Genomic DNA, 23,464 nt, shown 5'->3' on the forward strand with positions numbered 1-23,464 from the left:
ACAAACCTCCTGAGATATATCTTATGCTGTACCCTGAAATTTGTCAAATATTAGCAAACAGAGGAAATTAATTTCATGAGCAAAGGCCCGCAACTCTGTATGCCTAAAACTACTCCTAAAGAGTTTGGTCAGAAACTGATAGCAGTAGTGTGTCAGCTGATTTTGACTATCCTGACACAAAATACATTATTTATAATTTGTTTCCCAAGATAAGAAAAATTATACTGGGTCTGCTGATCACCTAAGGAAGTTTTCTGAGCAAGGAACTAATGCTCCCATACATGGTATGTGTATTTATGCATTCAACAATTACTGCTTGGTTTCCCTGTCTGAATGATTGATCCTGTGTAATAGGGAGTGCTCTAAATACCCGCTGTGGTCCAAAGGAAGTGAGGGCACTGGACATCCTGCACATTTGGGCCCTGCATCCCCTTAATTTCATTTTAATTATTTGAACTCTTTCCCTTTTTCCAAATTAGAACTAGATCTGTGTCATGTAATTTAAAACAAAGAAAAAACAATTCTAATCTCTCCTCTGCCTTATACAGTAACACTGTTCTGCAGTTTTATGGATCTGTGGGATTCCTGTGAAAGAAATACTTTAAAATCTAAGACCATGAATGCATAAAATTTCCTAATCTAAAGCTGTTTCTTTTTTTCTCTCCATCTTTTCCTTTTCCTTTTCTTCCTGTCCTCCTAGCGCCATTGTTAATTTCTTCTAATTACACTATTTATTCTTTCATTAATTCAAACTACCAGTGTCAGAAAATCTGTTAAGTCTGATACTCAGTAAAAATGCATTGTACTTCAGACTTACTGTTTAGCTATTGAGCTCCCCATACTCCAGAAAAAATGGTTAATTGCACTGGGTGAAACTACTACTATACTACTAGTACTATAATGTACTACAAGAAAGGAACCACCTCTCCAGCATATGTTGGAAACCTTTTGTGTGTGCAGTGATTATTTCACAACAGAAGAAATTCAGGAGATTCTCTGGGTAAGAATTTTGGGGATCAGCTCATTAAGAGTAGAGGTCTGTGCATGGGGCAACTTCATCCCTTGCCCTATTTGTGTGTTGCATTGTTTTCTCATAGCTTTGCAGCTTCTGTCCTGCTGGCTCCATCCTCTTCTGGCAATAACCTCAAATATTCTGTTCTTTTCAGATTTATAATTTGCATTTTCTCCATCCAAATTGTATATGCATGATTATGACTAGAAGCTCTAAACTTAAAATTCCCTTACTTTTGCAACTTATTTTTTAATTTTTAAAAGAATTGCTTCTCAGGATTCCTTACAATAGAGCAGCTACCTTCAGGAAATTGGAAATGCTTTTTGTGACACATTTATGTCACAAGAGGGACAAATAGCTTTGAAGTCTACTTTACCAGTCTGGATTAAGGAATTTATGATAGAGATATGCATCAGGAGAGGCAAGGAAGTAGCAGTCTCTTTCAAAGCTCATTGCACAAGATCATTGTCTCTCTCTTGGGCCAAGAGAGTGGAGGTGTCCTTTCTTAAAATATGCAAGGTGGTGTCCCAGTCCTTGACCCCAGAATTTACAGAACAGTATAGGTTGGATATCTTAAATTTTCAATAGGTGCAGTAGCCTTCCATTTGGGTGGGCCACTTTCTCTCTCATTGGATTCTGCTGGTATCTGTAAGTCACTAATTCCTTTTTTTTTTTTTTTTTTACATAAATTGTACTAGGAAGTTGTAAATATCTGGACATACGTGCAAGTTAAAGGTTGGGTTTCACTCCTTTAAAATTTCTTCAAGTGCTTCATGTAAATCCAGACCACCTCCTTTTCAAGTTGGCTCTGGTAAATTAAAGACCGTTGTGCCTTATTTTCTGCTAAATTAGCATATTTGAAGAAATTTCTACATTCTAAGTTTAATCTGAAGCGTTGAGCTGGCAGGACAGGTATGTACAGTGAGCTGGCAGTACTCAAAAAAATTAAATGTTCATTCTCTGTCTTCTGGTAAGAGAGGCACTGTGCAGTGACGGAATAATTCAAAGCGCACGCGGGGGGGGGGGGGGCGGGGAGGAGAGAGGTAAGACATTTTACCTTTATGTAGCATAACAATAATGAAATATGAGAAATGAGGGTGAACAAGGCCAGAAGATGACTTTGTATAATTTATCACTGAAGTGTGTCTTCTAAACGTATGCATTTATTTTTAAAGACATATTTTGGCAATTTTCCTTAAATGATGTGTCTCAGTGGTCTGAGCACATGATTTGTAATTACTAGACTCCCATGAACTTCAAGTCTGAATGCTGACATAGAGGGTTTAGCCATTCTTGGCTTCAGAGTTAGATTAAATGAGTATCATGTAGTTTTCTATGTGAAAATCTTTTGGATACAACATTTGGAACTGAGTCCCTGCATTTTCTGCATGCATATTAAAGATTCCATTGCAGTTATTCACACCAGTGAAACCACCTCTTCACGGGCCTATCTTTGGCTCTTAAAGGCATTGAGCAACAGCAGCCCTTACCTGCTCCAATAGGGCAAACTTAAAAACATACAAAGTCCCAGTGAAGGAGTGTTCTAGTAAAATGGGGCTGACCCACAGTGCCACACCTGGCCACAAGGCAGTGCACAGGGTGGCCCTACCTTTACAGTCTCTCACCTAGTTACATCCTACTATCAACTGCTCTGGTATATTGATATCTCAAATGGGCCATGTCATCAGTATTGTCCCTGCTAGGGTTGAGGAGACTTGCCAGCACCTTGGAATTTATTGAACTAAAAATGTCTGGTAGCAATTGTCCACCTAAATGTCCCCATTCCCAGTCATTACAGGTACAGGTAGACAAATTAAAATCAGTTCAAATACAAGGACCCAAGGGTATATATCTACAACTAGGCTCAATGTGGACATTGGAGACTACAGGAGATAACACAAACTAAGGAAAGACACTAGGTCTCAGATTCATTCTAATCAGTTCAAGATCAGTGGTCAATAAACTTTTCAACATGATCTGTTCTGATGAGAAGTCTGACCTGGCTTGCATAGTTAAGACCTGGTTTAATGACACACATAGTGCAATATAGGTCAAATTTACACCACTATATGGTCCAATTTACACCACCCCCATCACCCCCACCCAGGCTAGTCTATGTACCAGCTCTCAAACTTTTTCATCATGTGGATCACATCTGAATAGAGTATTTCATAGACTATTTCCTTTCCTATTTAGATTGTGAATGTGTGGAACACATCATCTCTTACTGGTGATCAAATAATATCCCTGTGGGAACTACAGCACGTGATTATCTGAAAAGTAATGTTGGGAAATATTTTTAGTTGCTTTTAATGTGATTTAGTGACTGGAAATGACAAATAGTAGCTCAATGTGATCAATTAGCAACCCACTTGTAACCAACAAGTGCTCCATAGACCTTGACTGTGCTAGGTGAGAGGTGGAGCAACAAGGTTTTCAAGCCTTAGATGAAGTGGAGATTAAGTCAGTAAGACAGACTTCTTCAAGTCTATGGGATACTACTGCCTACAGAATTTAAGTGGCACAAAATGAGATTGGAAACCAATTAGCTACAGCACAAAAAGATAATCTCTTTTTTATAGTCAGCAGACCTATTCTTATTTGTTAACCAGTTTGTCAAGCTGTACTGTCTTCACTTCAGTCATCCTCCGAACCAGCACTTCTTCCTGTGATTAGCTTTCTACCTAAGTACCACAGTGATGGTCCTTCGATACCAGGATAATATTGTATAGTGCTTTAAAAATGACAAAGTTGCCTTGCAGATAAGATTGCTGGGATCTGGGACAAAGTCTCTGGGCCCCAAGAATTGGGGTTTATGCAAAAGGAGTGCAAATACATGTATCCTTCATAGAATTCAGATTGTTCATTCAACTGGAAATTTTCAAAGTTACTGCAGGATATCTGAGCCTGTGACTCTGCTATCTGTCTCTCATGGCTGGTGAAAGCAGTCATGAGAACCTGAACCCCCTGTTGACAGAGATTCTCAACATCATCTTTGGTGATTGCAATGTAATAGCCACCCTGAAAAAGGCTTTGTCTAGCTAGTGCTCAAAAAAATCTCTTGACATGACTTTGCCAGTTCCTGTCCTGTCTAGTATCAAATCTGCTAGTTCTGAGCAAGGTTGTTAAGAAGTTTGAGAACAGCTCTTTCTAGCAGCAGCTCAAATTGACCAGCAACTTTGACCCGCACAATTGGATTTTGGCCCAGGACACTGCACTGGGACAAGGGTGGTCATAGATTTGGATCCTTTTTTAGCAGTGGACAACAAACATCAGTGCTCATATAACTAGATATGTCCACAACATTTGACACACTTGACTATGAGGTGTGTTTCGTTGCCTGAGATATCTAGCAGGATGGACAAACTTTGCACTATGTTGGCTCCAAATCTTCCTCTCAGGCAGAAGAGGGGGTTGTGGTGGGCATCAGCTTCTCATTCACAAGGACACTCCCTTGTACAGTTCCAGGAGGCTCAGTTCCTTTCCCACATGCCATTTGACACATGTTAAATCTCAGGATAGGTTGTGAACTGCCACAGACTCCAGCTTCAGTAGTGTCCCAATGACTCCCAGCTCTGCATTTCCCTCATGCAAGACAGCTTTCCCACTTATGATCTGAATATTTATTGCTTCCACTCTACTACAGCAATGCCTCATACCTTTGCTTGTTAAGACGTTCCAGATAGCACAACATGAAGCAATCCACCTTCTAATCAACATTGCACATCAAAAACACCGTGGTGCTCAGACACTACAATGGCACCTGGTTCAATAACTAATCCGATGTAAATTTCTGATCTTGATCTTTGAGGCTGTTTGTGGGCTGAGCTATGCTTCTCAGGAACATTGGAGTTGTGACTGCACCCCGAATGAAACTCACAAATGTATGGGATTGTGGCTTCTTTCCAGTAGACCCACTGCTGTGGAACTCCCTTCTGAGAATGAGCATAAATCTTACCACCTTCAAAACAAAATATAACCCATTTATTTACATGAGGTTTCCCTCAACAACTTCCTTGAAATTGAAGAATAAATGAAGATGATGGACGAGAGGAAAAAGTAAACATTGACATGAACATCTGCGTACATTCGCATCACAAAGCAAGTGGGGGATATTAGACTTTCAGACTGCTAGGTTTTTGAATTTTGGGTTGCATTCAGATAGTACTTGGTCATGTTATAAATACCTAAATGGGGGGAGTATTTTTTTTTAAAGTTTGCTTTAGTATCTGGACCAAAATGTCCCCTTCCACATACCGTGTTATATCATATTGCTCTGTATTAGTTGGCTAACACCATCCATCCCAGTGATGACTTCAGTTCAGAGCTGGTGTAAGGACTTACTATGTGAAGTGCTTTGGGATCCTTCAGAATGAAATATACTATATCTGTAAAATAAGTAGCAATATTATTGTAACTTTTATTTAGCTTTTATTTTGAATTAGCTTTGATTTAAACTATTATACTGTACCCAAATATAGCGATAAATTGATAAAAGGTTAATAGCGAAGTGGACAAAAGGGAGAACTGACAAGTTGATAAAGAGGTTGACAACTGAGATAGCGAGTTTGACTGATAAAAGAAAAAAGATTGATGAAGATGTTGCCTTCTAGAAGAGTATTTGATTAAAAAAATGAAAAAGATTGATGAGAACACTGCCTGGTACCACAAAGGCAGAGCAAGGAACTTTCTTTCTAGCAAAGAATCTAACGTATTGACTTTTTGACAGTTCTGGGATTTAGCAGTAATTCATTTTCAGTTTCAAATTGTTTGATATCTCAGTAAATCTCTCTGTGCCATAAAAGCTACATACTCCGGAATTGCTGTAAATAAAGCTTGAATGTGATATATCTACCTTATGCAAGAATTTTTCTTAGTCTAATTTGGAGGTCTTCTACATTTCAGAATCACCTTCTAATTAATGACATATTTTCTGGACAATTGTTTTATAGTGGCTTCAAACAGGATTAGGGTCTGTCAAGAACTCTAGTTATTGGTCACAGTTTTCTTGTTTGCAGTGTTGTAGCTGTATTGATCCCAGGATATTAGAGAGACAAGGTGGGTAAAAGATATTACCTCACCCACAATTTTCTTGAAAAGAAGTCATTAGTAATTTCTCCACTAGCCTGTTCTTTGGAAATACATAACATTAACTGTGAAACAAATAATCCCAGACACTAAACAAAGCTATTTAAATGTGCTTATGGTTTGCCATTTGTACCTTTTAATAAAGAATACTGTCTAAATGTAATATTCCTAGAATCAATTTGCCAAAGAATAGGTATACAAACTAAACTTCTCTGTGTCCCAGTTTAGTTAAGTGTCTTGTCTATGGTGCCCTGTAGCCTACAGCAATATTTCTCAAATGATGGAGCCATGCCTTCAGGTGTGTTGCTGAGGGTTGCCTGCTGGCTAGCACTCCACTAACTGAGAACAACCCACCCCTTGCCACCTAGCAGAATCCTATGGCTGTGAAGATCCAGCAGGAGCAAAGGGAGAGCAAGAAAGTAGCAGCTTGTTCCCCCAAATAATCCTCCCCTTTTTTGCTACTGCTGCTCCATCCCCAAACCCAATAACAGTGGAGATTCTCCCCCTTCCCAGTGTTCAGTTCTGGGGCAGGATAATACAGGACCTCTAGAAGCTGTGGAACTGGCTTGATAGTCTCTTGAAGTAGTGCTGTCTGAGAGCTGTGTGAGGGGGCATGGAAGGGTTGAGAGAGAAGGGAAGCACTCTCATCAGCCAGCATCAGACCCAATCCCAAACCCAGGCGCTCCAAGCACCAACAGCTAGAGACCAAATCCCCCTTACTATTTCCAGCTCTACCTATCCAACAACAGCTCACTAGAATCCCCAAAAATCCTTGAGAATTTTTGCCATTTACCCAATCCCACAGTCCTTTTGGGTGGACCACTTAAAAAAACCTGATGGGGTGGTGTCACATTCTCTGGTGCAATCCAGACTAGTGTCACTGCCTGCTCTCTCCTCCTGGGTGCCTCACAATGCTTTACTGCTGTAGCTCCCAACCTGGCCCATGCACAACCAGGCTACCAGCATAAAGGTCATATCCTGAGTGTCTGTGTATAGCTGAAGCTCTGACCCTAGCAGCTTGCCAGCAACACACCAGTCACACACTGGCTTCCACAAGCCTTGTTTACTACTTGCAAGATGACCCCAAGACACTCTCAGTCCCAGATTTTCCCAAAAACGTGTGTTCTGCAATGACCAGCCCTCTCCTGGATAGTTCAGATATTAAGGTACATTGCCCCTGTAAGAAATCAATATTCAATAGTTTGTTACTTTAGATGGAGTTACCAAACAGTTCAGTTTAAACACGGCACTGGATTGGTTTAGATTAAAAATAAAACAAGTTTATTAACAAAAGAAGATAGGATTTTAAGTGAATTCAGGTATAAGAGATAGCAGTTAGAAATGGTTACAAACAAATAAAAGTGAAAACATGCATCTAGAAGTCTAAAACTTAATCTAGCAAGGTTTGCTTCAAGGTTTGCTTCAAGGTTTTGTTTAAGATGGCCTTTCTCACCCATGGTTTTCCAGCAAGATCATGAATTACCTTTTACTTCATCAGGATCTCTCCCAAAGGCCCAAAGGTTCTGGTGCCTTTGTCTTAGGTGAAAGAGAATGTGAGGTTCTCTACCGCTTTTTTACAGTCCAGTGAACCTTTTAAATGGATTCTTCTGAGGGTTACCCTTCAGAGTAAAGTTTATTCAAGCAGTAAGAAAAGCAACATGGAGTCTGGTGGTGAAGGAGGCTCCGTGCCCCTACTTGTGTTGTTAAAATGCAGATTGTTCTGTTTCCTGCCATCTCTTCCCCCTGCTGTCTTAAAGATTCTGTATACTACTTATATGGAAATTGAGGCAAACATGAATTCCTTTGTTTAGGATGGACCTGTGTAACAATTTTTGCCTAGGCAGGGCTGTTTGGTTTTGAACATGTGCTAATGACATCATATGGGGTAATTCATAACTTTCATATAATGTTGCTATATACATATCACCATGATATTATTCACCAGTGAGTTATTTGTTTTCAAATATGTTACAAGGCATATTTTGTACAAAGATGATTACAATAATGTGTAGAGTGTGACTACATGGGATGCTTTTGGTCAGGTGGCTATAAGGGTTCTGAGTGGAAATAGGTTGAGAACCTCTGGTCCATAGGATGAGGCTTCAGTGTGGAAGTCAGGAGACCTGTATTCTAAACCAAGTCCTTACACCGATTTGCTTGCAGTCTGATACTGGGTAAATCACTTCTTTAAGCCCCAGTTTCTTTAGTGGGAAGATGGAGATAATGATGTTAATCTCCTGTGATGTTCTGAGGGATAGTCAAATCATATTTGTGAAGTTCTATATAAGTGGAAAGAAGAGTAAGTCCTCAGCAGATGTAGGAATAGGATAGGCTTTTCTGACTTTTTAGCCCTGTGCTTATCTCTCTAAACCATGTGTCATCTGGAACACCACTCCTACTTCCACAAAATTTCTATGTGCTTTTGGATGTTTGCTCCTGTTGGAGTTGTAAAGCTCTTATATGTGCTGTGCATATATATGGAACTCTGTGCAGTTCCTGATGTACATATTAACCACATTCACTAGTTGATTCCTCACCAACTCCAAGAGATCAAAACATGGAATTGCTAAGCCAGATTGCTTAGGAAAATTTCACCAAAGTGAAACCTACATCATTTGTCTCAAATGCATTGTTTGATTTTCCACAAACATTAGAAAATATCTCTCTTAGCATAAGATCAGATATGAAATTTCAGAAAGGTTGGCTTAGTATTTGACAAAGTTAGGGACACCTCATCAGAACTACACTTTTAATGGAAAACTACCTTCAATTTTAGTGTCTCTCTCCATATTTTAATTTGTCTAAATTTGACCAGCAATAATAGCTGCCCTCAGTTTTGTATTTAAAATTACAAATGCTTAATGATCGTAATAGCCCTTCTATTCTTCACCCATTTTTCATAATGCAGAAATAGCGCTCATGCACTCTATTTTCTACACATATTTGCACCTTTAAAAAAGTCATTCTTCGTGTTCATCCCCTATTTGTGTACATGTGCTCTGTTCTTATTTTTTCACATATATACATGGTGTTCAAATAATTGATAATATGGTTCATTCTCTGCATAGTACATCAAATGTAGAATCCAGCAACTTGTACTTTGAATTTTTAAGTAAATTTTGACAATTGCTAGACTTTTGCTTCTTTGTGAGTGGGGGATATAAGTACATACATTGTTCACTCTGTCATGAACTGGGTCATAACTATAAATGTATGCTACTGTTTTACAGTTACATCCTCATCTGCTGTCTCTGCTCATTTGGTTGCATCCATTATTGTAGCTGTAGTAGAAGGGAGAGGACTTGCCAGAGGTGAAGTAGGAATGGCTAGTATTGACTTAAAAAATCCTGAAGTGGTATTATCCCAATTTGCGGACAATACAACCTATGCTAAGGTAATTTGGAATACTTTTGGTTGCTGTATATGGTTGTATTTTACATAATGATGAAGATTATTATAGATGTCCTTTTTTCTCAGAAGTTTTTATAAATAATAGCAGGAAATCCCTGATTGACAGCTGCAGTTTGTTCATACCAAGAGTAATAAAAAAATAAAGTAGCATTGTTAATGTGAAGAGTAACATCATTTATGCTGGCTTTTTTGTGCATTGGATACTCATTTTTGAAGCTGTCTCTCTTAAAAGAGTCTATCAACTCATGATAGCAAGTGAGTTTTCTCTTCAGTAATAGTGTATTTATTTGTGTCTGGATTCTTTCTCCTCCCTTTTCCCACTCTCCGTTGGGGTTCCACTATGACCCTGTCCTTGGCCTTGATCCTCAAAGTTACCTTTCTAATTTTGATTTGTCTCCATCCATGCAATCCTGTATTTCCATCTCTCTCTCTCAATCTGACATCCCCTCTTAATTGTCTCCATTTTAGAATTAACATGATAAAAAATGGAACTCCTTTCAAGACCTTCCTGCATTTTCCTTGACTGTTGACATCACTGTCTTCCCTGTCACTCAAACATAACCTGATTCGTCTTTGATTCTTTCCTCTCCCATGCTCCCACATCAAGCTGTGTCCAACTCCTGCTGTGTTTTGCGCTAATGTTTTTAAAATCTGCCCTTTTTCATACTGCACACACTGCAAAAACTTGTTCCTCATTATCTCACATTTTGATTGCTGTAACCTCCTTTTTTGCTGGTTTCTCTGACAGCACATTCACCCTTCAGTCCATACAAAACATATCTGTTAAGATCATCTCCCTTTACCTGTCACTCTGATTTTACCCCTCCATCAACTTCCCATTTTCTGGCCCCATTGTCTTCAATGCCCTTCACTACAATGCCCCTCTGTTATCCATACTTGTCTCTTATTGTGTTGTGACCTCTGCTTTGCCAATGATATTGGCTTCAACCATTGTTGCACTCTTTCATGCCACCCCTTATGCATGGAACACCATCCCTGAATTAATATTTTAAGGCCACTATCTTCTCCTACAAGTCCCTCCTTAAGACTTATTTCTGCTGTAATGCCACCAAAAAACTAAGCAGCTAATGATGGATAGGTTAGGCAGCCACAGCCCAAACAAAAATATTTTAGATGGTTCAGAACTATTGAGTCTATGTAGTTACTCCCATTCCCCCTACCACCTCCCTTCAGTTGTTTGTCACACTGGTTGAATTTTGTCTTAGACTGTAAGAGATTTTAGACAGGGATTATGTCTTTCTATTTTTTTGTACAGCACTTTATCACCTATATACTGGAGCCCAAATCCTAATTTGGGGCCTTTGGGCACTATTGCAAATAATACAAATAGAAACAATACATAGTAATTGATCTTGTTAGGTATATGTAGATGTTAATCCTTTCCTAGATAAGAAACTAGCAGTAAAATTCTGTTGTTCTTTAAATCAAAGTTAGGCTCCTGACCCAGGCAGCGCAGACTTTTGGGTCAAGACAGGGGACATCCTTCATCTCCTCTTTCACCTTCACCCAGAACTAGCCCCTCTCCCCAGAGGAAGCAGACAGTTCTTTTTACCTTGTTTGTTGTGCCCTGTTTGACTTTCTCCTCCTGATCCTTATAGCTGCTTGAGGATCAATTCTTGTTGGTTCTGCCAGCTGCTGAACGTGGTGGACTCTCTTGGCAGCCAGTGGAGTATCTAAACTCACTGCTCTTTTCCACCAGAAGGAAACCTGCTTGGGGCAGGATTAGCCAAGGTGGGAGGGCGTCAAACACATGGTACACTCTGTCACAATGAATATCTACTTGAAAAGGAAAAGCTGGTTTAAATATGTATCTTTTGAGCCACCAAAACAGAGAAATAATGCAGGTTAGACTGTAGCATGAACATGTATGCATAAATTACAAGGTCTAAAATATGACCTAATCCAAAGAGCCTTATACAGTCCAAGTGAGTCTGCAGCTCATGACCTTCAGGAACACCATGAACTTCTGCAGCTGCAAATCCAGAAAGTTACTCTGATTGAAAAGGTACTTCCTCAGGGTATGTCTACACTACGGGATTATTCTGATTTTACAGAAACCGTTTTTTTAAAACAGATTGTATAAAGTCGAGTGCATGCGGCCACATTAAGCACATTAATTCGGCGGTGTGCGTCCATGTACCGAGGCTAGCGTCGATTTCCGGAGCATTGCACTGTGGGTAGCTATCCCATAGCTATCCCATAGTTCCCGCAGTCTCCCCCGCCCATTGGAATTCTGGGTTGAGATCCCAATGCAAAAACAGTGTCGCGGGTGAATCTGAGTAAATGTTGTCACTCAATCCTTCCTCCGTGAAAGCAACGGCAGACAATCATTTTGCGCCCTTTTTCCCTGGATTGCCCTGGCAGAGGCCATAGCATGGCAAACATGGAGCCCGTTTAGCCTTTTGTCACTGTCACCGTATGTGTACTGGATGCTGCTGACAGAGGCGATACTGCAGTGCTACACAGCAGCATTCATTTGCCTTTGCAAGGTAGCAGAGATGGTGGGAGGGCTATAGCACCGTCTGCAATTGGAAATTGGCAATGAGATGATGGTTATCAGTCATTTTACACCGTTTGCAATTGGAAATTGGCGATGACGGTTATCAATCCTTTTGTACCGTCTGCTGCTGTCATGGGTGCTCCTGGCTGGCCTCGCTGAGATCGGCCGGGGGCGAATGGACAAAAATGGGAATGACTCCCCAGGTCATTCCCTTCTTTATGTTTTGTCTAAAAATAGAGTCAGTCCTGCCTAGAATATGGGCAAGTGTACTAGAGAACCAGAGAGCACAGCCGCTCTGGGTCAGAGCCCCAGAGATCCCGCAGAAATGATGAGCTCCATGCCATTCTAGGGGGTGTCCCTGCAACAACCCCACCCGTTGCTTCCCTCCTCCCCCAACCCTCCTGGGCTACCATGGCAGTGTCCCCCCATTTGTGTGATGAAGTAATAAAGAACGCAGGAATAAGAAACACTGACTTTTTAGTGAGATAAAATGAGGGGGAGGCAGCCTCCAGCTGCTATGATAGTCCAGGCAGGACATTAAAGGGTAGTGGGGAGAGGAGCGCAGCCTCCCGCTGCTATGATAGTCCAGACAGGACATTAAAGGGTGGGGGAGAGAGGAGCGCAGCCTCCTGCTGCTATGATGAGGACGGTTACCAAGCCTTTTGTACCGTCTGCCGGGAATGACCGGGATTCATTCCCATTTTTGCCCAGGCGCCCCCGGCCGACCTCACCGAGGCCAGCCAGGAGTACTCACGGGCTGATGGTGAGGATGGATATCAGTCATTTTGCACCATCTGCCACTGGGGAGGGGATGCTGCTGTTCAGCGCTGCCGCACCCTGTCTACCAGCAGCATGCAGTAGACATAGAGTGACATTGAAAAAAGGCGAGAAACGATTTTTCCCCTTTTCTTTCGGGGGGGGGGGGGAGTGGGTAAATTGATGACATATACCCTGAAACACCCGGGAAAATGTTTTTGACCCTTGAGGCATTGGGAGCTCAGCCAAGAATGCAAATGCTTTTTGGAGACTGCGGGGACTGTGGGATAGCTGGAGTCCTCAGTATCCGCTCCGTCCCTCCATGAGCATCCATTTGATTCTTTGGCTTTCTGTTACGCTTGTCACGCAGCACTGTGCTGAATCCCTGCTATAGCCTCTGTCTATCATAGCCTGGAGATTTTGTCAAATGCTTTGGCATTTCGTCTTCTGGAACGGAGCTCTGATAGAACAGATTTGTCTCCCCATACAGCGATCAGATCCAGTATCTCCCGTACGGTCCATGCTGGAGCTCTTTTTGGATTTGGGACTGCATCGCCACCCGTGCTGATCAGAGCTCCACTCTGGGCAAACAGGAAATGAAATTCAAAGTTCGCGGGGCTTTTCCTGTCTACCTGGCCAGTGCATCCAAGTTCAGATTGCTTTCCAGAGCGGTCACAATGGTGCACTATGGGATACCGCCCGCAGGCCAATACCGTCGAATTGCGGCCACACTAACCCTAATTCGACATGGCAATACCGATTTCAGCGCTAATCCCCTCATCGGGGAGGAGTACAGAAATCGGTTTTAAGAGCCCTTTATATTGATATAAAGGGCTTTGTTGTGTGGATGGGTGCAGGGTTAATTCGGTTTAACGCTGCTAAATTCGGTATAAACACATAGTGTAGACCAGGCCTCAGTCACACCCGTGGAATGCCACATTAGGCATAACCTCCTTCTTCTTTGAGTGCTTGCTCATATAGATTCCAATTAGGTATGTGCACGCCGCGTGCACGATCGTCGGGAGATTTTTACCCTAGCAACACTCGGTGGGTCGGCTGAGGCGCCCACTAGAGTGGCGCCTTCATGGCGCGGGATATATGCCCCGGCCGACCCAGTGCCCCCTCAGTTCCTTCTTACCGCCCGTGACGGTCATTGGAACTGTGGAGCGCAGCTTAGCTGATCTCCACTCTCCCGAGCATTTGCTTTAGTACCTGTTAATAGTTTCTGATTAGTTGTTAATAGTTGTTTATAGTTGTTAGTAGTTGTTAATAGTTACTTAGTATAGTTAGATTTAGTTTACTTAGTGGGAGGGAATGGGGTCTTCTCCATGCCTGGGTCTCTGGGCTTCAAACCCTGCTCGGCTTGCCTGAAGCCGATGCCAACAGGAGACCCCCATGACTCTTGCCTAAAGTGTCTAGGGGAATCCCACCAAGCGGACAAGTGCCGCATTTGCAAAGCCTTCAAGCCGAGGACCAAAAAGGAGTGGGACTTTAGACTGAAGCAGCTCCTTATGGAGGCAGCACTTAGCCCAGTCCCTTCCTCCGCGCACCGAGACTCGGCACCGTTGTCCTTGGTGCAGAGTGCCCCTGCGGCACCGACTGGTCCAGCACCACGTTCGGAATTTGCTTTTCCTCACCCACCCCTCCTTCCCCGTCCCTCTTCAGTGACCCTTCTCACGAGCATCTCCTTCTACAGGAGGTCCAATCACTCCTAGCTTTGGGAGCGATAGAGGAGGTTCCGGGAGAGTCAAGGGGCAGGGCTTTTTACTCCCGCTACTTCCTAATCCCCAAGGCCAAGGGCGGGACCTATGCGGGACCTATGCGGGACTCAACAAATTCATGCTAAAGTTGAAGTTCCACATGGTCTCACTAGGTCTTCCCTAGATCCTGGAGACTGGCACGCTGCCCTCGACATGAAGGACGCATACTTCCACATTGCAATCTACCCAGCGTACAGATGCTTCCTTCGCTTTGTGGTCAATCAACAGCACTTTCAATTCACCGTCTTTCCTTTCGACCTGTCCACAGACCCCAGGGTGTTTACCAAGTGCATGGCTGTTGTGGCTGCCTCCCTTCATCGACAACGGATCCAAGTGTTCCCATATCGCGACGACTGGCTTATTCGGGGTCGCTCCAGGGATCAGGTACAGTCTCATGTTCAGCTTACCATGAACATGTTCAATCGACTGGGCCTTCTGCTCAGTGTCGCGAAATCCACTCTGGTATCAACCCAGAGGATAGAATTCGTAGGAGCAGTCTTAGACTCAGGCCTAGCCTGGGCACTTCTGCCGGAAGCCCGCTTCCAATCCCTGGCAAACATTGTCCACAGCCTGCAAAGCTTCCCAACCTCGACCGTGAAAACATGCCTATGCCTCCTGGGACACATGGCCTCTTGGACGTATGTGACCAGGCACACCAGGCTGTGACTACATCCACTCCAAGCCTGGCTATCAACAGTGTACCGCCCAGGTCAGGACAGTTTGAACACAGTGGTTACCATCCCGCCAGGGATACTAGCCTCTCTAGGCTGGTGGCTGAACCCCAAATCAGTGTGCGAAGGGCTGCCATTCCACACCCTGCAAAGCTCTGTGTCATCCCTGGGATGGGGAGCCCAGCTCGGGAACCTCCATACACAGGGGCTATGGTCGGCAGAAGAGTTATCCCTCCACATCAACGTACAGGAACTCAGAGCAGTGCGCCTGGTGTGTCAAGCATTCAGAGAGTGCATTCAAGGCCATTGTGTTGCAGGCCTCACAGACAACACAATAGCCATGTTTTACATCAACAAGCAAGGGAAAGCCCGGTCATCCCCCCTCTGTCAGGAGGCCACTCATCTGTGAGAATTCTGCATAGCCGACTCGATCCATCTGGTGGCGTCGTTTCTCTCAGGAGTCCAGAACATCTTAGCAGACCACCTCAGCAGATCATTCCAGGCTCACGAGTGGTCGGTTTGCCTGGACGTCATCCACTCTGTCTTCCTGAAGTGGGGCTTTCCCCTGATAGACCTATTGGCCTCTCACGAGAATTGGAAATGCCAGGTGTTCTGCTCTCTCCAAGGACGCTCTCCGGGTTCCCTGTCGGATGCCTTCCTAATACAATGGAAGGATCACCTGTGCTATGCCTTTCCTCCATTCCCGTTAGTCCACAGGGTCCTGATCAAGCTGTGCAGGGACAGAGCCCATCTGATTTTGGTCATCCTGGTGTGGCCCAGACAGCACTGGTATACCACTCTCCTAGAGCTGTCGGTGGACACTCTGATTCCACTCCCGCTGTGGCCAGACCTGATCACTCAGGACCACGGATGACTCTGTCATCGCAACCTGCAATCTCTCCACCTCACAGTGTGGATGCTACATGGCTAAATCAATCTGAGCTGTGCTGCTCTCGCTTGGTTCAGCAGATCCTTTTGGGTAGCAGGAAGCCCTCTACCAGGTCCACGTACTTAGCCAAGTGGAAGCGTTTTTCCTGCTGGTGCGCTCAGAGTCATACAGCCCCCCTACAGGCATCAGTACCTATCATCTTGGACTACCTCCTGTCCTTAAAACAGCAGGACTTGGCAATATCATCCATCAGAGTGCACCTGGCAGCTATTTCGGCTTTCCACCCGGGCGAAAATGGGCGTTCGGTCTTCTCCAATCCCATGGTCAGCAGCTTTCTCAAGGGGTTGGAGTGCCTGTTCCCACGAATTCGACAACCGGTCCCTACATGGGATCTTAGCCCAGTCCTATCCAGACTCCTGGGTGCCCTATTTGAGCCGATGGCCACCTACTCGCTCCTGTACCTTTCCTGTAAGACAGCCTTCCTCGTAGCTATCACTTCGGCGAGGCGGATGTCTGAGCTCCGGGCACTCACATTGGAACCACCGTATACAATGTTCCATAGGAACAAGGTACAGCTGCGACCTCACCTGGCCTTCCTCTCTAAGGTGGTGTCTGCCTTGCATGTCAACCAGGACATCTTCCTCCCTATCTTCTACCCGAGGCCGCACGCCTCTCAACGGGAACAGCAGCTGCACTCCCTGGACGTTTGCAGGGCCCTGGCCTTCTACATCGAGTGAATGAAACCTTTCAGGAAAATGTCGCAGCTGTTTGTTGCGGTGGCAGACCGGATGAAGGGCCTTCCGGTCTCCTCCCAGCACATCTCATCCTGGATCACATCATGCATCTGTGCGTGCTATGACTTGGCTGATGTCCCAACTATGCACCTTACCACCCACTCCATGCGGGCTCAGGCTTCATCTTCTGCTTTCCTGGCACACGTGCCCATACAGGAGATATGTAGAGCAGTGACTTGGTCATTGGTGCAGACCTTTGCCGCCCACTATGTGATAGTGCAACAGTCCAAGGGTGATGCTGCATTTGGTTCAGCGGTCCTTCACTCTGCGACATCTCACTCTGACCCCACCCCCTAGGTAAGGCTTGGGAGTCACCCAATTGGAATTGATATGAGCAAGCACTCGAAGAAGAAAAGACGGTTACTCACCTTTGTAACTGTTGTTCTTCAAGATGTGTTGCTCATATCCATTCCAAACCCGCCCTCCTTCCCCTCTGTCGGAGTAGCCGGCAAGAAGGAACTGACAGGGTGCTGGGTCGGCCGGGGCATATATCCCGTGCCATGAAGGCGCCACTCCAGGGGACGCCTCAGCTGACCCACCGAGTGTTGCTAGGGTAAAAATCTCCCGATGATAGTGCACGCGGCGTGCACACACCTAATTGGAATGGATATGAGCAATGCATCTCGAAGAACATCAGTTACAAAGGTGAGTAACCGTCTTTTTTTGCTGGGGTGCTTCATCATATATATGTATATTTTATATATTCATGACATGAGATAAATTATTATCCAAATCTTTTACTTTAATTTTAGGTATTTTTGTAACTATTTTTCTGTTTTATATTAGTGAGCGATATCTGCAGACACTTCTGTTTGGAAAATTATTACTGCAGGCTATTTCTTTTTTAGTTCTTGTATGTAGCAGTTAGAGAGACAAGAGTGCATAAAAGGGAAGGAGAGGAGGAAAGAAACTTAATAGATTTCTACATGCTACAAATAATAAATAATATATCTTCATCTACTCTCTTTGGAGCGTGGTGCAATAAGTGTAACTAAATCCTTTCTTTTTGCATTATATTTATCCTATTGCTTTCTGTACTACACTTACCTTATTATCAGGCCAACAGAAAGTTCACCTGTTACCAGTGCTCAAAGCTCAGGAAGTGAAAAAGCCATTAAAAACCTTACTGTTTTTAGCCCTGACTGGGAATAGATGATGTCTGCCTGGTTTTTGTGCGTGCACATCCCTTCAAGTGGAATTTTTAATTGATTTAAAAGTGTTTACAAAGATTATAGAATTTGTCAGTTATTTCTGGACTATTTTATTTATTTGTGAAAATGTACTTTGAGACTGCTAAATGATTTTTAATGAATTATGTTTTAATTTTGTTTTTAGGTTATCACAAAACTCAAGATTTTAACACCATTAGAAATAATAATGTCAAATACCGCTTGTGATACAGGGAATACAACCAAATTGTTCAGTTTGATAACAGAAAATTTCAAGGTAATCTTTTTTTTAGACTTCATTTAGTTTTTATAGGGCTTCTATTTGACTGTTTTATATGGTTGCAGATTTGTGACTGTCTTTATGAGGGGATCCAAACACTGAATCCCTTAGTTCACTGGGGCTGGGCAAAGTTTAGGCAGTGTTCCTGGCTTTTGGCCTCTGCGCATACACTCCAGGTGTTACCTTGTGTCTGAAACCTCTTTTGGCAGTGGTGACCCCACAGTCCAACTGCCTATGTCCCAAAAGTAATGCCATCTCCCGCAAGCCTCCCCAGCAGCTCTTGCACATTTTCCAGAATCCTTCCAAAGGTGTGAACTTTCTGGCTTACAGCTTGCCTCTTCAGGGACATGCAACAGTGAAAGCCAACAGACACATCAATAGACTTTCACAGGATTCTAAAGTAGTATTGCTCTTTACTTAATAGAATGAGAAATGCATAGATCAAGATAAAATAATAAACGTATGTATATACATTTCCTTGCCTCAGGTTCCTCACCATTCTGGAGAGTTCTTTAGGCTTGGGAAGAGTCCTCTGGGGTGTCTTCCGCTCCACGTCATGTCTTCTGAATTATGGAGATTTTCCAGCCCATCTAGCCTTCTCTGACCTTTGTTGGTCCTCTAGTTAAATTGGATCCCCCACTATGAATGCTTGCCTTTCTCTTCCCCTCTTCTTACCAAAGCTTACTGTTTCTCTTGTGAGTCATTTTAAAATCTTAGCTTTGTCATCTTTGTCTCTGTGTCCTGTTTGGCAATTTTCCACTCTCTACTTCACCTCCCTGCAGACAAGTTGGAGGAAGTAGTTTCTCCCAGCTCCAGCCAATCTCCTTAGCATGTTCATTGCTTGGTCCAGGGCACAGTGATTAAAGTTAACAACTCTCCATTGGCCCTGGTCTGGTAGGTACATAGAGCTGTCCATGTCAGCAGCTGATGGATTCCATGTACACACAATCATTCTATGATGCAAAATTTTATAATAACTTCATAGAATCAATCAGAATTAATAAGTTGTGACAATTTGGGGTTCAGCCTGGACCAATAAGGGGTTGTGTAACTGCCTGCCCTGCAACTCTGATGCCTTAAATGTGATGCTGGTTTGGCTCACAACTCTGACACCAACAGCCAGCCTACATGCATGCAGGTCATTTCCTGACTTCCACCATGCAATTGCTTTTTGCAGGTTGACCACAACACCTGTGCCCAATACTGAATTTCCCCGGAGTGTTTGCCCTGGAGTGTCCAGTCCTGTCCTGGAATACTCACAGAAGCTAAGTTTGCTTCTCTTTTAAAGAGCCAGTATACAACAGCTCATTAATTTAATAGGGGGTTGACAAACACTTTTTTCAGTCAAAGCACTGAACTGGTTTATAGTAAAAGTAAAACAAGTTTATTAAATAAAAACTCATAGGTTTAAGTGATACCGAGTATAAGGAATAAAGATAGGAATGGTTACAAGCAAACTAAAGTAAAAATCTCTTTCTAAGACTAAAACTTAATTTTTAAAGCAAGTTACAATCTTTGTCTAAGCAGGGTTCTGATCTGTATTCATTCCCAGAAATTTCAGTCTCCTGAGTTGAAGGATCCAACAGTCTGTGATTTCAAGAGCTCTGGCCCCTTTAGTCTCTCAAGTGATGGATGCCAAAATAGCTTCTTGTCTTTGCTTATATCTTCTAAAGTTCAATGAACTTGCTCAGTAAGCAGGAAGCCCTCTTGGGGGCTCAGCCCGCTGTGTCCAGCAGGGAGCCGACGCCATGTTAATTTTTGCAGTTTTGTGTTCCCCTGTCATGATAGTTAAGAAGCTATCTCCCCCACTCACCCATTTGATGGTTTTATTTACCTTCATCATCCCTGCCTGATGACCGGACCAGTCAGACAAGCAAACATACACTCCCCTGTCCAAGGCAGACTGGGCCCATGCACTGGTTACCAAACACAGTTTAAGATCATAATTCCAGAACACATCTATAACTGTTTGTACACACTCTGTAATACACCATGCAGTGAGCTTCAGGACCAGTGTGCCACCAATTTGCTCATGATATCCTACATGACACCTTCCAGATACAGATCATAATAGTGGTGAGTGGGGGTACACTGAGTATGTCAGGCCTGACAAAAGTTGCTGACCCAGAGTTGTGAACTGCCAATGGACCTCTGTGTCACATTTTTACATACAGAGATCAAATCATCACAACACTATGGGTCCTTTCCATGAGATTTTGAAACCTTTGCTGTTTTTGTTTTTGTTGTTATTAGAACGTGACTTTTACTACTGTCCAAAGAAAATACTTCAATGAAACAAAGGGCTTGGAATATATAGAACAGTTGTGTACATCTGAATTCAGCACTGTTCTAATGGAGGTTCAGTCCAAGTACGTTTAACCTAAGTAAGAATAAGAAGTAGCATTTCCAGATAAAAAGTGTTAACAGTTTGTACAGATTTAATAAACTGACCAGTGGCTTCTCATTAATTGGTACACCAGGGTTTCTCAAACAGGCATTGTCGCTTGTGTAGGGAAAGCCCCTGGCGGGCCGGGCTGGTGTGTTTACCTGCCCCATCCGCAAGTCCAGCCGATCGCAGCTTCCACTGGCCGTGGATTACTGCTCCGGGCCAATGGGAGCTGCTGGAAGCGGCAGCCAGTAAGTCCCTCGGCCCATGCTGCTTCCAGCAGCTCCCATTGGCTCAGAGAAGTGATCCGTGGCCAGTGGGAGCCGCGATCGGCCGGACCTGTGGACAGGGCAGGTAAACACACCGGCCCGGCCCACCAGAGGCTTTCCTTACACAAGCGGCGACCCCTATTTGAGAAACCCTGTGGTGCACACATGCCTACCACAGCATGGCAGGGAGCTCAAGGCTGTGCCTTGCGGTGGGGTGGTGGGGCTAGAGGTTTCTGCCAGAGACAACTGGTGCTTGCTTAGAGTGAGAGGGCACAATTTAAAGGTTCACCCCCCCCAACAGTTTGTCACCCCCCTCCTCTTACTATCAGTGACCCCTCCCTGCATCTCCCAGGTGTTAACAGCGCAAGGAGAGGGAACATCAAAAGCAGAGGCTCTCCCTACAGCTCCCAGCTGTTTGCTGCTGCCTCTCCCTATGGCCAAAGCTCCCAGCATGTTGGCTCCAACAGCTGCTGTGCAGGGCGGGAGCACAGTGGTACCATGTAACCATGCAGGGCCAGCAAACCCTGGGAAAAATCTGGGGGGGGGGGCATGTGACTCCATGTGCCCCACCACGCATTGCCTCTGGCTTCTGCATAATGGGAAGGGTTGTCTTGGGGCTTCAGCCCTGCGGGAGTCATCTGCTGGGGCTTGGGGCATCAGCAGGAGTGGGGCTGAAGCCCGGAGCCCTGGCAGGCACGTCCTGGCTCTCAAACTTCTGAAGATTGTCATATACGGTTCGGAGGATCAGCAAGTTTGGCCACCCCTGGCTTATACAGTGCTCCCAATCCCTAATAGGTGTGAACATGACTCTATAGCTTGGCGTAAGATTGCTAAGAGAAACCTTCTCCCTATGTACAGTAAATGTTTTTGCGCTGGATGAGGAGAAATATTTAATGTTCAGTAAATGATTACTACTTTACAGGTATTATTGTCTAGCAGCTGTTGCAGCTTTGCTAAAATATGTTGAATTTATTCAAAATTCAGTTTATGCTCCTAAATCGCTCAAGGTTCGTTTCCAGGGAAGTGAGCAAACTGCTATGATAGATTCATCATCAGCCCAAAATCTAGAATTGTTAACTAACAATAGAGATTCTCGGTAAGATTATTTTGTTCTTACAAATTCAATTTTTTTCATTGTTATAAATTTATAATGCACCAAGTTCTATGGCACATTTATCTAATCTATCTAGTCATAGTAATTATATTGTATGCAAAGCTGATTTTTAAATAATTTGAAAAGACAAATGAACTGCAACTTAGTGCAAAATTTGTAGTCCTAGCCTGGAATTTTTTTATGTGCATCAGGAAACCCCTAATAATAAAAGGGATTAGAAAGAAAGAAAAAAAGAAAAGATAAGAATTGTGTAAAGGTGTATAGTGTATCTGTCACAAATGAACCTGCTGTCAGCAGGTTTGACTTATATAACTGACCCACAAGTTATGTGTGGCCACGTCTCTACCTAGCAGCTGAGCCAGGGGGATGTTGCCACTTCTGGGGAGTCCAGAAGAGGGTAAGCGCTGCCCAGAGCCCGCCTCACTCCGTCCCATGCCCCAACCTCCTGCCCCCTGCCATACCCAAACTCTGCTGCTGCTCGGGGTGGGGAGGACATTGGGCCAAGTAGGGAGCCTGCCGGCCCTGCCCACACCAGCACCAGTGGGAGTCCCGGGCAGTGCGCCGCCGCCTGTGCCCCCCAGCACCAGTAGTGGTTCTGGGCAGCCCCCACCCACCACCCCCACAAGTTTTATTCACTGGTAATTTTAGTAAAAGTCATAGACAAATTTACGGCCCGTGACCTTTGTTTACTGCCCGTGACCTGTCTGTGACTTTTACTAAAAATACCTGTGACTAAAATGTAGCCTTACTCATAGTCTGATATTTCGGTCTGAGGTCCCAGAGCTCACATGGAGTTCCAGGGAATTTGTGTGTGCTCAGCACTTCTGATAACCAAACTGTAAATTGTAGGCTAATTTAATCTGAAAATTTCATTTGATTTGTATCAGCTTGATTTTTTTTTTAAATTTGTGTTATTTTCAAAGGAATGGTCACACTCTTTTTGGCGTTCTAAATTATACTAAAACTCCAGGTGGAAGCCGAAGACTTAGGTCTAATATCCTGGAGCCTCTGGTTGATGCTGAAACAATTAACACAAGATTGGATTGTGTTCAGGAACTACTCCAGGATGAGGAGCTCTTTTTTAGTCTTCAGGCAGGTAATAGCTTGTTTTATTTTTAAAACACTTAAAAATACCCATTCAAATATTTTGGTTTTTATAATAGCTGAAAACTCATAGCATGTATTAATAAAATAGATATGAAACATGTTTTGACTTTCAAATTACATTTCATAGTGGATTTTAAAAATGCGATGATTTCTAGCAATAGTTCATAATCTGTCATTATTTAATTTGACTTTTTACCTCTTTTTTGATCATTTTGCTAAAATTTTTAGTAAATCAGG

The 23,464-nt window shown here is 43.5% G+C and overlaps 1 protein-coding gene and 1 long non-coding RNA gene across 11 annotated transcripts in view; one reads left to right on the plus strand and one right to left on the minus strand.

Annotated features, from left to right (window-relative positions):
* MSH4 (mutS homolog 4) overlaps window positions 1-23,464 on the plus strand; it is a 104,895-nt gene that overhangs the window by 18,469 nt on the left and 62,962 nt on the right. For 9 of the 10 annotated variants that reach the window (XM_045027620.1, XM_045027619.1, XM_045027621.1 and 6 more), the window contains 5 exons: window positions 9,331-9,494; window positions 18,238-18,348; window positions 20,605-20,720; window positions 21,929-22,102; window positions 23,044-23,216. In XM_045027620.1, the coding sequence (XP_044883555.1) occupies window positions 9,331-9,494; window positions 18,238-18,348; window positions 20,605-20,720; window positions 21,929-22,102; window positions 23,044-23,216 (738 nt within the window). The remainder of the gene's footprint in view (window positions 1-9,330; window positions 9,495-18,237; window positions 18,349-20,604; window positions 20,721-21,928; window positions 22,103-23,043; window positions 23,217-23,464) is intronic. The other variant, XM_045027625.1, reaches the window with a different exon arrangement.
* The window catches only part of LOC123376023, a 42,259-nt gene that overhangs the window by 702 nt on the left and 18,093 nt on the right, over window positions 1-23,464 (minus strand). The window contains exons 2-3 of the long non-coding RNA XR_006581661.1: window positions 11,085-11,308; window positions 5,270-5,400 (exon numbers count right to left, since the gene is read on the minus strand). This is a non-coding gene — a long non-coding RNA (uncharacterized LOC123376023). The remainder of the gene's footprint in view (window positions 1-5,269; window positions 5,401-11,084; window positions 11,309-23,464) is intronic.

This window comes from Mauremys mutica, chromosome 8 (genome assembly GCF_020497125.1).
Source record: "Mauremys mutica isolate MM-2020 ecotype Southern chromosome 8, ASM2049712v1, whole genome shotgun sequence".
Taxonomy (NCBI): domain Eukaryota; kingdom Metazoa; phylum Chordata; order Testudines; family Geoemydidae; genus Mauremys; species Mauremys mutica.